At 39.9% G+C, this 15,433-nt stretch overlaps 1 protein-coding gene across 2 annotated transcripts in view; it reads left to right on the plus strand.

Moving 5' to 3' along the window:
- The window catches only part of rgs17 (regulator of G protein signaling 17), a 40,057-nt gene that overhangs the window by 16,636 nt on the left and 7,988 nt on the right, over positions 1-15,433 (plus strand). For both annotated transcript variants that reach the window (XM_021576320.2, XM_036956104.1), the window contains exon 3: positions 3,924-4,054. In XM_021576320.2, the coding sequence (XP_021431995.1) occupies positions 3,924-4,054 (131 nt within the window). The remainder of the gene's footprint in view (positions 1-3,923; positions 4,055-15,433) is intronic.

The raw sequence follows: 15,433 nt of genomic DNA on the forward strand, positions 1-15,433 counted from the left end.
TCTGTGTACAACTGAGCAAGATGACAAGTACATTAGAGTGTCTAGTTTGAGAAACAGACGCCTCACAAGTCCTCAACTGGCAGCTTCATTAAATAGTACCCGCAAAACACCAGTCTCGACGTCAACAGTGAAGAGGTGACTCCAGGATGCTGGCCTTCTTGGCAGAGTTGCAAAGAAAAAGCCATATCTCAGACTGGGCAATAAAAATAAAAGATTAAGATGGGCAAAAGAACACAGACACTGGACAGAGGAACTCTGCCTAGAAGGCCAGCATCCCAGCATCTGTACAGTTTCCTTTGTTAAAATGGACTCTCTTGACCTAAATTGCTTTTGTTTTAGAGATGAGTCCTGAATTGCATGACCTCTAAAGGCACATTTAAGTGTCCCGTACAGTAAGGGGATCTGCTGTACCTATGTTATGTCGGAAAAAGTCAGTTATAAATTATTCTGTCCAAGTTAAAAACAAGTTATCGTCCAAAAGGCTTTGATTAAATTTCCAATATCCTCGCCCCCACGTGGAAATGCTGTAAGAGTAATGTATATGCCAATTATCTGATTGTCCGACCGCATTCTGTCCCCTATCAACACTTTTTAAACTTTTGGTGCCAGAGAGAATGACATAAGAAAGTAGTCAAGTCGACTAGCTTGATTGAGCCTCCACCATGTATATATTACTAGGTCTTCATATGTCCACTTGTTCCAATATATCCATGACATTCGGGATTTCCTTAAGTGGATGAAGGTGATATCCTTTACGGTCCATAGAGGTATTTAAAACTGTATTATAATCTCCCACCATAATAATAGTCTTGTATTGCTTGTAGGGTTGATCAATTATTATATATATTTTCAAAGAAACGTGGATCTTCATTATTTGAACTGTATAGGTTAATGAGCCAAATCTGTTTATGGTCCAATAACATATTTAAAATCTACCTTGTTTGGACAATTTGTACATTCTGATCAAAATGACTGTTAATTAATATCCTCACCCCTTTTTGAGTTTCTTTGCACATAGGAGAAATATATTTCCCCCCCCAGTCCTTTTCCCACACAACTTCATCTAAAATTGTTGATTGAGTTCCCTGTAAACAATAGATATTGTATTCCTTCTCTTTTAGCTGGGTAAATGCTGATCGTCTTTTCTCATTATCTGCTAAGCCATTACAATTATAACTGGCTATCATCTTTTTATTGATTGATTGAGTAGGCTTGATTGTACTGGAGTGTTCATTCACTCAAGAAAGATTTGCCCATATGTCAGTGTCCACTGCCTAAAGTAGGTTAATGCCTTTGTATCCTACTTGTGTTGGGTTTCACAATGGTGGTATTGCACACAGCTATTGCACTGCAACCTTTAGGCTAGCTTATGTCCACTTGTTTACTCCCCTTCACACATGTAGGCCTAGTAGGCTATAGACAGGCCCTTGGTTTGTGCTCCTTGTCATTGGGGACAAACATAATATGTTTCTTTGCTCGGTCACATGCCTTTGCACCTGGATGTAGTTACAATGATATACAGTTGAAGTAGGAAGTTTACGTAGGTTGGAGTCATTGAAACTTGTTTTTCAACCACTACACAAATTTCTTGTTGACAAAGTATAGTTTTGGCAAGTCGGTTAGGACATCTACTTTGTGCATGACAAGTCATTTTTCCAACAATTGTTTACAGACAGATTATTTCACTTATAATTCACTGTATCACAATTCCAGTGGATCAGAAGTTTACGTACGCTAAGTTGACTGTGCCTTTAAACAGCTTGGAAAATTCCAGAAAATGATGTCATGGCTTTAGAAGCTTCTGATTATTATATTATTATTATTATTATATCAAATTATGTCAATTAGCCTATCGGAGGTGTACCTGTTGATGTATTTCAAGCCTTACCGTCAAACTCAGTGCCTCTTTGCTTGACATGGGAAAATCAAAAGGAATCAGCCAAGACCTCAGAAAAATAATTGTAGACCTCCACAAGTCTGGTTCATCCTTGGGAGCAATTTCCAAACACCTGAAGGTACCACGTTCATCTGTGCAAACAATAGTACGCAATTATAAACACCATGGGACCACGCAGCGGTCATACTGCTCAGGAAGGAGACGCGTTCTGTCTCCTAGAGATGAACGTACTTTGATGCGAAAAGTGCAAATCAATCCCAGAACAACAGCAAAGGGCCTTGTGAAGATGCTGGAGGAAACGGTTATAAAAGTATCTATAACCACAGTTAAACGAGTCCTATATCGACATAACCTGAAAGGCCACTCAGCAAGGAAGAAGCCACTGCTCCTAAACCGCCATAAAAAAAAGCCAGACTATGGTTTGCAACTGCACATGGGGACAAAGATCATGCTTTTTGGAGAAATGTCCTCTGGTCTGATTAAACAAAAGTAGAATTGTTTGGTCATAATGACCATTGTTATGTTTGGAGGAAAAAGGGGGAGGTTTGCAAGCCGAAGGACACCATCCCAACCGTGAAGCACGGGATGGCAGCATCATGTTGTGGGGGTGCTTTGCTGCAGGAGGGACTGGTGCACTTCACAGAATAGATGGCATCATGATGTAGGAAAATTATGTGGATATATTGAAGCAACATCTCAAGACATCAGTCAGGAAGTTAAAGCTTGGTCACAAATGAGTCTTCCAAATGGACAATGACCCCAAGCATACTTCCAAAGTTGTGGCTTAAGGACAACAAAGTCAAGGTATTGTAGTGGCCATCACAAAGTCCTGACCTCAGTCCTATAGAAAATTTGTGGTCAGAAATTAAAAAGTGTGTGCGAGCAAGGAGGCCTACAAACCTGACTCAGTTACACCAGCTCTGTCAGGAGGAATTGGCCAAAATTCACCCAACTTATTGTGGGAAGCTTGTGGAAGGCTACCCAAAACGTTTGACCCAAGTTAAACAATTTAAAGGCGATGCTACCAAATACTAATTAAGTGTATGTAAACTTCTGACCCATTGGGAATGTGATGAAAGAAATAAAAGCTGAAATAAATCCTTATCTCTGCTATTATTCTGACATTTTCACATTCTTACAATAAAGTGGTGATCCTAAGACAGGGAATTTTTACAAGGATTATATGTCAGGAATTGTGAAAACTGAGTTTAAATGTATTTGGCTAAGGTCTATGTAAACTTCCGACTTCAACTGTACATATCTGTTTTTTGAGGGGTAAATTGTTATGCTGTTTGTAATGTATGTTTTTTGTTTTGGTATCTATTTAGGCACTCACAGCAGATCCATAATGTAGCACAGACTGAGCATCTTCTGCTCATGTGTGTGTACGGTCTGTGTGTACAGTCTGTGTACGGTTTGTGTGTGTACCAATCTCTTGCTCACACAGCAGAGCAGATTTGTCACGGTGCCAGGCAAGGCCAGCTCCAGGAGGGAATCCTCTGTCTCATTCTTTCACCACCTCTTTCTATCATTCTATTTTTCTCTCTCCATCCTCGTCCTCTATCTTTCTCTCTTTCACTTTGGGCTTGTGCAGCTGAAAATGTTCTACGTTGGCCTCTGAGTTTGAATATCAATATTGTTGAATTTAATTTATTTTCGGTAACAGACATATATAACAAAATGTACAATGTGGACCCAGAGGATATCACTTGAAAGTATTAATTAAATGTCTTGTTTCCAAAGTGGTCCTTGGTTGTTGACATGGTTTGACTGTGATTGCCACACACACAATACCTTGTTTTAAAATTGTATTTTGTTGAAATTATAAAAAGTTGACCGCATGAATGAGTGGCAAAGATAATAGGGGCAAATTTAGAAAACAACCAGTGCAAAAATACCTTTTCACATCTGTATTGATTTCTGTATGAAATTCACCTGGTTCGTGTTCTCTCAATGTTGTGATATTCATACATCTATGAGGAAGATGGCATAGTCCTTAACCAATGTGTTTGGATTTCGTCCACAGCCCCGAAGTTTAAGCGGAGTTGATATGAGAAAACGTCAGCAGCCACACATTGAAGGACCTCCCCAGGCGCCTGGCCATCCAAGGCCCAACAACTGCTGCATGTGCTGGTGTGGTTGTTGTAAATGCCTCTGGTATGTCAATCCTCACTTTCTGTTTACTTTCCCCATGTCTCCTCCATATTCAAAGGGCTATGGCTATCTAAATGCCCTTTAGAATTATGAGAAATTGTGTTTGGATTATCCTGAAATATAGACAGAAAAAAGCACCTGGTCATATTACCTTCAAGACCACATCCCTTTCAATGTTTTTATATTAGTGGGGGAAAGTATTGTAGACTGTAGTTATCAGCACTTTAGGCCAAAATAACCAATACTCGTACATTTGTAATTATTGTCGATATTCACCCAATGTTTAGGCTGATCACATTGTTTAGAAATTAAAGTAATGAATGCTGAAAGACTGTAGGTCACCAGGTAAAACATGACTTGATGCGTGAAGTCTCTTTCCCCCTCATAGTTTTCAGTTCTATGGGTGCATAAACATTGTTTATCAGACCAGTTATCTTGATGCCTGGGAAAAGGGTGAGTTTAGGATAGGAGACCCCCATATACAACTATATGATTACTACTTTTCACGTTTCCGTGGAGAAAACGGCAGGGGCGCATTAGCTTTTAATAATCAGCATTTTCAAAATTCTGACCATCAAAAAAAATTCACCTGCATTTTATATTGAAAGTCAATGTCTGTGTTTGTTTGCTTCAATAGAGTTATCAGGGGCGTGGAACTATAGTTTTTCTTCACACAAAATAAATGAATGCAACACATTTGGTAGAAAATAGCATGGTTTTCATCAGATGACTACAAAAGTGCAACACTATTTGGCTATCAGCCACACATAAGTAAATTAGCTTACAATGAAAAAGTATGGTATTTTTTGCCGTTCAACGTCTAGTTTTGATTTATATTTCATTGAGTTGTCAAGTAACATTATCCAATGTGAAATCAAGAAAGAAATACAACATGTCATTGGATTTTGGTTAAAAGTTGGTAAATAAAGGCTAAATGCCCTTACATGTTGACCACACCGCTAGCGTCGCATGCGCGAGTGTTGCAAAATAAATGTACCCATACATGTTATTCAATCATTTCACCCACACTGATGGTGTGCGTCAACGAGAGTCTGCGTAACCAGGCACTAAAATAGAACTTGGTTCTATGTGTGATGCTTGATGCGCTGCCAGTCCCGTCTCTCCCATTTCCTCATTGTTAAAAAAAAAATCACATACCCACGTGCCATCTCCTCATTGGTTTTAAGGAGCATATACCCACGTGGGTGATTGAAAGGTGAGGTCCACACTCCAGTCCAGTTGGTAGTGGTAATGCACCTTAAAGTTGGTTGCCAACCGCCATGTAAAGTTCAAAGAAGAAGAAGCCTGAAGGAGGAGAGATTACATTACTAGAAACAAACTTTTACCCTTTTATCTGTGGATTAATTTTTGGAGTAGAGAACCTTGTACATTTCAGGTAAAATAACAACCCAATGTTTATATCCTAGGACAGATTAGCTAGCAACAGCAAGCTAGCTAGCTAAATTGCCATACATTTTTTTATGCTTTTCAACCTGTTCCCAAGTTAATATAGTTGGTTCAGAGTTTGTTTTGATATTTAAACCTGCGTGTTCTGATCGCGTCTGGTGTGGGTGGACAAAATCAACATGCACGGTCTGGTCCGCATGTTACATTGACTTTTTGCAAATCCAATCAGTCCACCACTGCTCTGATGTACTTTCTTCCGTGTAGTTTTTCTCCGGGAGGAAGTTAAAATGCAAGATATACTTCAAGTAAAACATTAGGAAATGTAGCTGGCTACATTATTTCAATGATAAACATGAGAAATCTGATGCCCCACCCCCTCGACAAAAACTGGTTGAATCAATAATGTTTCCACATTTCATTGTGAGGATGTTGAATCTAAACTCAGCAAAAAAAGAAATGTCCCCTTTTCAGGACCCTGTTTTTCAAAGATAATTCATAACTCCAAATAACTTCACAGATCTTCATTGTAATGGTTTTAAACACTGTTTCCCATGCTTGTTCAATGAACCATAAACAGTTAATGAACAAGCACCTGTGGAATAGTTGTTAAGACACTAACAGCTTACAGACAGTAGGCAATTAAGGGCACAGTTATGAAAACTTAGGACATTGAAGAGGGCTTTTCTAACACCAAAAGAAAGATGCCCATGGTCCCTGCTCAGCTGCGTGAACGTGCCTTAGGCATGCTGCAAGGAGGCATGAGGACTGCAGTTGTGGCCAGGGAAATAAATTGCCATGTCCGTACTGTGAAATACCTAAGACAGCGCTACAGGGAGACAGGACGGACAGCTGATCATCCTCGCAGTGGCAGACCACGTGTAACAACACCTGCACAGGATCGGTACATCCGAATATCACACCTGCGGGACAGGTACAAGATGGCAACAACAACTGCCAGAGTTACACCAGGAACGCACAATCCCTCCATCAGTGCTCAGACTGTCCGCAATAGGCTGAGAGAGGCTGGACTGAGGGCTTGTAGGCCTGTTGTAACGTACGTCCTCACCAGACATCACCGGCAACAATGTCGTCTATGGGCACAAACCCACTGTCGCTGGCCCAGGCAGGACTGGCAGAAAGTGCTCTTCACTGACGAGCTGTGGTTTTGTCTCACCAGGTGTGATGGTCACCTTTCCTGCAGGCTCATCCTGACATGACCCTCCAGCATGACAATGCCACCAGTCATACTGCTCGTTCTGTGTGTGATTTCCTGCAATACAGAAATGTCAGTGTTCTGCCATGGCCAGCGAAGAGCCCGGATCTCAATCCCATTGAGCATATCTGGGACCTGTTGGATCGGAGGGTGAGGGCTACGGCCATTCTCCCCAGAAATGTCCGGGAACTTGCAGGTGCCTTGGTGGAAGAGTGGGGTAACATCTCACAGCAAGAACTGGCAAATCTGGTGCAGTCCATGAGGAGGAGATGCACTGCAGTACTTAACCCAGCTGGTGGCCACACCAGATACTGACTGTTACTTTTGATTTTGACCCCCCCCCTCCCCCTTTGTTCAGGGACACATTGTTCCATTTCTGTTAGTCACATGTCTGTGGAACTTGTTCAGTTTACGTCCGTTGTTGAATATTATTATGTTCATACAAATATTTACACGTTAAGTTTGCTGAAAATAAACACAGTTGACAGTGAGGTTTCTTTTTTTGCTGAGTTTATGTGGAAACAATGTTGATTCAACCAGTTTTTGTCTAGTGAGTGGACATCAGATTTGTCATGCTTGTCATAGAAAGAATGTACCCTGCTACATTTCCTAATATTTTGTACGTTTTTTTCCCCCCTACATTTTAACTTGCTACCGGAGAGAAACTATGCCAGAGAAAGTATATTAGTCAGAGTGCTGTCTGCTGATCGAATAACCGTTTATGAATGCGGGAATCTGATTCATGAAGACAATAGAAAATATTTATCTTCCAAGTGGAGTGTAACCGGAGCACAAAATTAAGCCGAGCAGAAATTACAATAAGAACATTTTAGGTCTGTGTTATCTTTCTTTTTTCTTTTTTAACACGATCCCTAAATGTGAAAAGAACAATGTAAATATTAACTGATATCATTGGTTGTAGTTTGCATAGTGTATTGATAAGCCATCCTTTGCATTTCCATAAAAGGGGTGAAGTTTGTGATGACAACATGAGCAAACAGTAATTTGCAGTTTAAGAGTAATATATTTACAAACTGATCAAAGGTTATAAGCAAGCTAAAAGATTGTAAGAATAATATGTGACTGACCAGCTCAAATCAGTCTTATGCAGCAAAATTTGAAATGGTCTTTTACATTGGATAAAAGTAGAGACTCAGAGCTACAAAATGGTATATCATACACTGCAATTGAGGAACAATGGGAAAGTCATTCTGCTTTGAAAGTTGATCAACTTGTAAACTCACTTTTGAGAAAATGGCCTTTGAAAGTTTTGGTACCTACTGGATGTTAACTCCATTTTTTTTCTCAAAAAAACAAACATTGTTTCCAAGAAATGTCAGTCTCATCCTATTTATCTGTCTCTGTTCGAAATGACATCCATTCCACTAACGCTCCCAGCCAGGCGGGGATCCGATCTGCTCCGTCTAGTGGAGTATGGCTTCTCCGGCTGCATCTAATGCAACTCCCATGCACGGTTAACCTGGATTTCCCAGGAACAATCAGCAAAATTAGGATTTATCATCCCTTCCTTGTCGTCAAATATTGTGGTGGAAATTCTAACCAAGTGAGAGAGACTTTGTTATTTCTTCAAACAATCAATCTTTATTATTGATTTAAGAATTGCAATAATAAAGCTGGTTAACAACCACCCATCGGTAATCAGATTTGGGTTACAGCTCTTTATAGCAAAGTACGTCCTCCTGAATGTTCATGACAAACAGATGCCTGGAATGGGTCGAAAGGTTAGGATTTGTATGTGAGAAAGGAGTAACCAGTCAGATAGCATTTGCTGTGAAGACTGTTCCAATTGTATAGAAATCAGGGTTTGGCACCTAAGACGAGGTTCCTCCCATCAGTCGTCCTTGTACCTAATAATACACAAACATCAACTCATTCTATGGAATGCAGGCTGTAGGTTCTATCACCAAGCCATCATAATTAAATTGCCAGCGCCAAGCCCCAGAGGCCCAACTCAGTCCCACAGACACAGATGAGAGAGTACTAAGAAATGTTATTCGATGCATAAACAGTATTATAACTTAATCTTGTAAGTTTTCTACCATATTACTCCACAATACTAACCTAATTGACAGAGTGAAAAAAGGGAAGCCTGTACAGAATAAAAATATTCCAAAACACATATCCCTTTTGCAACAAGGCACTAAAGTAATACTGCAAAAAAAGGTGTCAAAGCAATTCACTTTTTGTCCTGAATACAAAGTGTTATGTTTGGGGCAAATACAATACAAAACATTGAGTACCACTCTCCATCTTTTCAAGAATAGTGGTGGCTGCATCATTTTATGGGTTATGTTTGTTATCATTCACAAACATAAAAAATAAAAATAAAACGAATGGAGCTAAGCACAGGCAAAATCCTAGAGGAAAACTTGGTTCAGTATGCTTTCCACCAGACACTGGGAGATTAATTCACCTTTCAGCAGGACAATAACCTAAAACACAAGGCCAAATTACAGTTTTGACTTAAATCCTCTTGAAAATCTATGGCAATGATCAACAACCAATTTGACATAGCTTTTAGAATTTCTAAAAGAATAATGGGCAAATTTTGCACAATCCAGGTGTGGAAAGCTCTTAGAGACTTACCCAGAAAGACTCACAGCTGTAATCGCTGCCAAAGGTGAGTCTAACATGTTTTGATTTAGGGGGTTAAATACGTATCTCTAATCAAAATACATTTGTGGTTTTTGTGTTGTTGTTTTTTATACCAATGTTAGAAATTTCTTCCACTTTGACATTAGAGTATTTTGTGTAAATTGTTGACATTTTTTAAAATCCATTTTAATCCCACTTTGTAACAACAGAATTTGGTAAAAGTCTAGGGCTGTGAACTCTTTCTAAAGTATAGTATCGGTCTCTAAAACTACCATGTAAGTCAATAGTTATTAGCACCACTTAAAATGAAATGGGCCTAACTTTGAACCTACTGTAAGTTTCAGACCAAGGCTGAACAAAGCAAGCTTCAGGACGCCACCATAGCCAAGTCTGTCTTGGACAGTGAACCCACAATATAGGCCTACAAAACAATGGCTTGAAATAATGAAAACATTGAAGAAAGCATAATTGTAAGACCCGTTTCTAAAATGTGGCCTCCACAACCCTTCCCAATTATATGGTGACCTTATCTTCTCTATAAACAGCCAGCCTATTTCCATCTTCACATCACATGCAAAATAGCTGTGAAGAACATGTTTTATATTTAGTCATCTCAGGAGGTGTAGAGCCTGTGGCTAGCCAGCTCAATTATGTCAGGACAAAGGATACTTTGATGAAGATACTAAGAGGAAGCTAATATTCACCACTGTGCGACTCCCAGTATATGACATATAATATATGTAGGAAGAGACATGCCATGTATGGGTACAGATGAAGATTAGGAGGTGTTTTCTGAATCCTTAGCGCTCATTCTGGAACCTAGCTGCATTATCGGCTCAATTCAATTGGGGTACTTTTTTGTGCATTAGCAAAAAATAAATAAAGGGGGAGCGGGATTCTTGTGGTAAACTCCGTCACAGGTAGATGCTTCCTGCTTTCAGAAAAACATAGGTCCACAAAGTACACAGGCGGTAGTTTGTAAACAAAGATACTACATATAGCCTACTTTTATTAGGTTTGATTGGATACGGTAGCCCCATGGCTAAAGAACACTCCCTCAAGTGCTTTTATAACCCAAAGACAAATAGAGCTTTGAGATAAAGAAGAGGAACTTATCATCTCAAGCTCTTCGAGAGATGCTGCTGTGTCAAGAGGCTGTGCCCCTAGGCAGAAGCACATTAAAGCAGCACTTACTAGCACAACACTAGGAATCTGCTGTCAGAGATGCACAAGTAAATCCAATCTGGTTGTGGCGGTGCTCTGTGTCTGTAGCTAGGTTTTCCTTCCAATTTGTGACAGATTTCCTTATGTGACTCGTTTTTAAATCAAAATGCATTTTTTGGGGCAGAAATGCCTTCTGGAACGTGTGAACTTTCATGTGCCTTAATAACAAACTTGTATGCCATCTGTAAATACAATTGTTAAATTACGAGCCTAGTTGGTTTAGCCACATAAAAAGCCTGCAACCTTCCTGCTAGCAATGATTGGCTGAGATAATGATTGCACTGTACATGCCGAGAGATGAGTTCGGATTGGTCTGCCATGTAGCACACTTCTGTCTATTTGAGCTGGTCAGTATGTGTAGGTAATCCTGTTTTAACGCTGCTTAAAAATATATATATTGCGTAGTAGAACTGCATAAGTGCTGATCTCTTTCTGGAGGACTGAGATTTGAAATCAGTGGAATTAGAGTATGATAGCTAATGAGATGGAGATAACCCTGGTCTCTGGATTACATCTTCAAACTAAGGGCAACCATGGAATCTGTGTGACAGAGAGGGAGAAGCGTCCATCCATGTATACGGGTAAAATAGTCTAGCTAGCTACATTTTCAGATATGACACATTTCTAATTTAGTCAAACTCATTTTAATTTCATGGCTGGCTCGCTAGCTAACGTTACATTTATGCTCTGTGTAGTAATATTTTTCGTATCTCAGAGCCATTTGCTTAGCTAGCTATAGCCTAATGTTAGCTAGCTAACATGGCATCTGGTTGGTTAGCTACCTGCAAATTCATGCAGGCTAGTAACGTCATGAGTTGGGATTATGGTTCATTGTTTAGATAGCTAGCTACATGTCTTAACAAAAGACTCCACTATGCAAGTAAGCTTTTCAATAGAATGTTAATGATGTCACTGCGACAACTGTTGTTAGACGTAGCTGGTAAATTTGATCTGGCTATCTACTCTGATTTCAGAGCACTTTCTTCTGAGTTTGCCAGAGCGCAGAATAACTGACGAATTTACGAACGCTCAACACCCGTCAGTAAACGTTGGCAAAAAAACGTAAATTGTTGCCAGCATCACAGTTGCAGTCGCCAACGCTCTGGATAACAGACTGACCAGCTCTGCTAGGGCGTGTAAAATTGTCAGTGAGCTGTTCTCTCATTTGTGTTTGGATTTAGCTAGCAAGCTAGCCAACGTTAGCCAGTTAGCTTGGGTGCTTGACTGCTGCTGTTAGGACAGAATGTTCAGATCAACCTTAACCTCTTGAAGCTAGGGGGCACTATTTTTATGTTTGGAAAAATAACGTTCCCAAAGTAAACTGCCTATTTCTCAGGACCAGATGCTAGAATATGCATATAATTTACAGATTAGGATAGAAAACACTAACGTTTCCAAAACTGTCAAAATATTGTCTGTAAGTATAACAGAACTGATATTGCAGGCCCTGAGAAAAATCAAACCAGGAAGTGGAAAACTCCATGTTCCATAGCCTCCCATTGCTCCATTTAAAGGGATATCAACCAGATTCCTTTTCCTATCGCTTCCTCAATGTGTCAACAGTCTTCAGACATAGTTTCAGGCTTTTATTTTGAAGAATGAGCGTGAACGACCACATTGCGTAAGTGGATAGGTGGGGGCTCTGAGTGAATTGTGCGCAAAAGAGAAAGGTGGCCATTGTTCCTCCCGGTCCCAGTGAAAAGCCAACTGTCCCGGTTGATATATTATCGAATAGATATTTGAAAAACGCCCTGAGGATTGATTATAAAAAAACATCTGACATGTTTCTGTGGACATTATGGATATCATTTGGGATTTTTGTCTGCGTTGTCGTGACCGCTCTTTCCGGTGGATTCCTTTGCATAACGCACCAAACTAACAGAGGTATTTGGATATAAAAAATATCTTTATGGAACAAAAGGAACATTTGTTGTCTAACTGGGAGTCTCGTGAGTGAAAACATCCGAAGATCATCAAAGGTAAACGATTCATTTGATTGCTTTTCTGATTTTCGTGACCAAGTTACCTGATGCTAAGTGTACTTATTGTTTTGTCGAGCGATCGATAAACTTACACAAACGCTTGTATTGCTTTCGCTGTAAAGCATAATTTCAAAATCTGAGATGACAGGTGTGACAAAAGGCTACGCTGTGTTTTGCAATATTGCACTTGTGATTTCATGAATATGAATATTTTCTAGTAATATTATTTGACTGTGGCGCTATGCTATTCTGCGTTGCTGATGACAGTTATCCTGGATCCAGTATGGGTGGTTCAGAGAGGTTAAAGAGATGGGTGGGGATAAAGCTTATGAGGGTGTGAACGATGCTGAATGGGTGTAGACAAAGAAGAGCTCTGCAGTAGGTGTAACAATACATTCAAAGGCCATTTTCTCAAAAGTGAGGTTCCAAGTTTATCAACTTTCAAGGCAGAATTACTTTCCCATTGCTCCTCAACTGTAGTGTATGATATACCATTTTCTAGCTCTGAGTCTTTACTTTTATCCAAAAATTACCATTTTAAATTTTGCTACATAAGATCGAGCCGGTCTGTCATATATTCTAAAGTATGCATAGAGAAAATATATGAATTTTCCTACTAGAGGTGTTTATTTTTATTTTTAGCTCTACTTTTTAGCAGATAAAATGCTGTGCGTGATAACGTAGTGCACATAAAAGCACATTTGTTTTAGTTTTCAAGTACTGAATAATAAAACAGAAGTTTGTGTTTCCATTGCAATTTCAACTCTATGGATGGTTTTGTCACAAAAACTGTTGCCATAAATAGCATACTTGCCCAATTTGGTTTTGCCTCATGCACTATTGACAACAGTTCGCTGATGAATTGGACAGGGTAGATTATATGATGAGATATGGATCAAATGTTTTTATTGGCAGCCATGCACCGATCAAGCACCGATCATCATGTGACCACCATCATCCAAATGAAAGTTACAAGCTTGGCACACCTGTATTTGGGGAGTTCCTCCCATCCTTCTCTTCAGATCCTCTCAAGCTCTGTCAGGTTGGTTGGGGAGCGTCGCTGCACAGCTATTTTCAGGTCTCTCCAGAGATGTTCAAGTCCGGGCTCTGGCTCAAGGACATTTGAAGACTTCTCCCGAAGCCACTCCTGAGTTGTCTTGGCTGTGTGCTTAGGATGGTTGTCCTGAAGTTGAACCTTCGCCCCAGTCTGAGGTCCTGAGTGCTCTAGAGCAGGTTTTCATCAAGGATCTCTCTGTACATTGCGCCGATCATCTTTCCCCTGATCCTGACTAGTCTCCCAGTCCCTGCTGCTGAAAAACCCCAGTCCCTGCTGCCACTACATGCTTCACTGTTGGGATGGTGCCAGGTTTCCTACAGACATGATGCTTGGCTTTCAGGCCAAAGAGTTCAATATTGGTTTCTTCAGACCAGAGATTCTTGTTTCTCATGGTTTGAGAGTCCTTTAGGTGCCTTTTTGGGGAAACTCCAAGTGGGCTGTCATGTACCTTTTACTGAGGAGTGGCTTTCATCTGGCCACACTACCATAAAGGCCTGATTGTTGGAGTGCTGCAGAGATGGTTGTATTTCTGGAAGGTTCTCCCATGTCTACAGAGGAACTGTGGAGCTCTGTCAGATTGACCATCGGGTTCTTAGTCAACTCCCTGACCAAGGCACTTCTCCACCGATTGCTCAATTTGCCCGTTTGGCCAGCTCTAGGAAGGGTCTTGGAAGAGTCTTCCATTTAAGAATGATGGAGGCCACTGTGTTCTCGGGGACCTTCAATGCTGCAGACATTTTTTGGTTTTCTTCCCCAGATCTGTGCCATGACACAATCCTGTCTCAAAGCTCTATGGACAATTCCTTCAACCTCATGGCTTGGTTTTTTTCTCTAACATGCACTGTCAACTGTGGGACCTTTATATAGACAAAGGGAAGGGGTCTGAATACTTTCCGAATGAATTGTACATAAGCTAAATCCTAGTTGGTATGAAACCGAGTGCTGTGATGGCTAAATGAGGCTAAACACGGAATGTTTAGATTTTTAGGCTGCGTTAGTATTGACTGTCTGATTGACAACCATTATCGATGGTGATGACGTTGTGATGTGACAAATGGTGGTTTAGCCTATTTGAACTTAACTGGCGCTGCGCAGTAAAGAACACACAAATGACAGAGTGATTTGCCTATTCCTTTTTGCTTTAGCCTATTTCAATATATATACAGAACGCAAGAGAGGAATGTAGGCTAGACAGTGTGGAGAATTCCACCAAAGCAGTCCAGTCAAAAAATATTGTTTCTCTCTCTCTGATGCATGGGCCTTATAGCCTAAACCTATTCATTTTTTCTACATAACGGACACTCCATAGTTCACTCAAATTACAAAATGACATATTGGTTTCATTACCCTGTAAGCAGTCTATGGACACTGGTAGAGCTGGGCGATACGAACAAAAATCCATATAACGATAACAAATTATGATAAAACATTTTTGGGGGGAGGTGCTAGAGCTGGGCGTTATGAACAAAAAGTAATATTGTAATAAATGTAACTTTTTGTTTTGCTCGATAAAACAAATAACACTACATATTTTGTTTTTCAAACAGTTACTTTATATTAGCTGCAGGGTTCTAGACACATTTTCCCAGACAATTAAAATGGTAGCCTATGATTCAAAAAGTAAGCTGTTTCATCTAACATATGCAGGAAATGCATTATTGATATTTTGATAGGATCCAGAATGATCAGATTTATATTTTGATCCTCAGAGAATTTTCTGACATCTTTGTGCATATTGGCCTAAAAGCTATATTATTGTTATTAGGTAGTGGGAACTCAAAACACTTAGCTAGATTGATAACAATTATTGTTCCTATAAAGCCATGTGGGCTAATTGATTAATCAATCAGTAAATCTAGGCTAATGTCCTAAAAGAAAATCCC

Source organism: Oncorhynchus mykiss, chromosome 20 (genome assembly GCF_013265735.2).
Source record: "Oncorhynchus mykiss isolate Arlee chromosome 20, USDA_OmykA_1.1, whole genome shotgun sequence".
Lineage (NCBI taxonomy): Eukaryota > Metazoa > Chordata > Actinopteri > Salmoniformes > Salmonidae > Oncorhynchus > Oncorhynchus mykiss.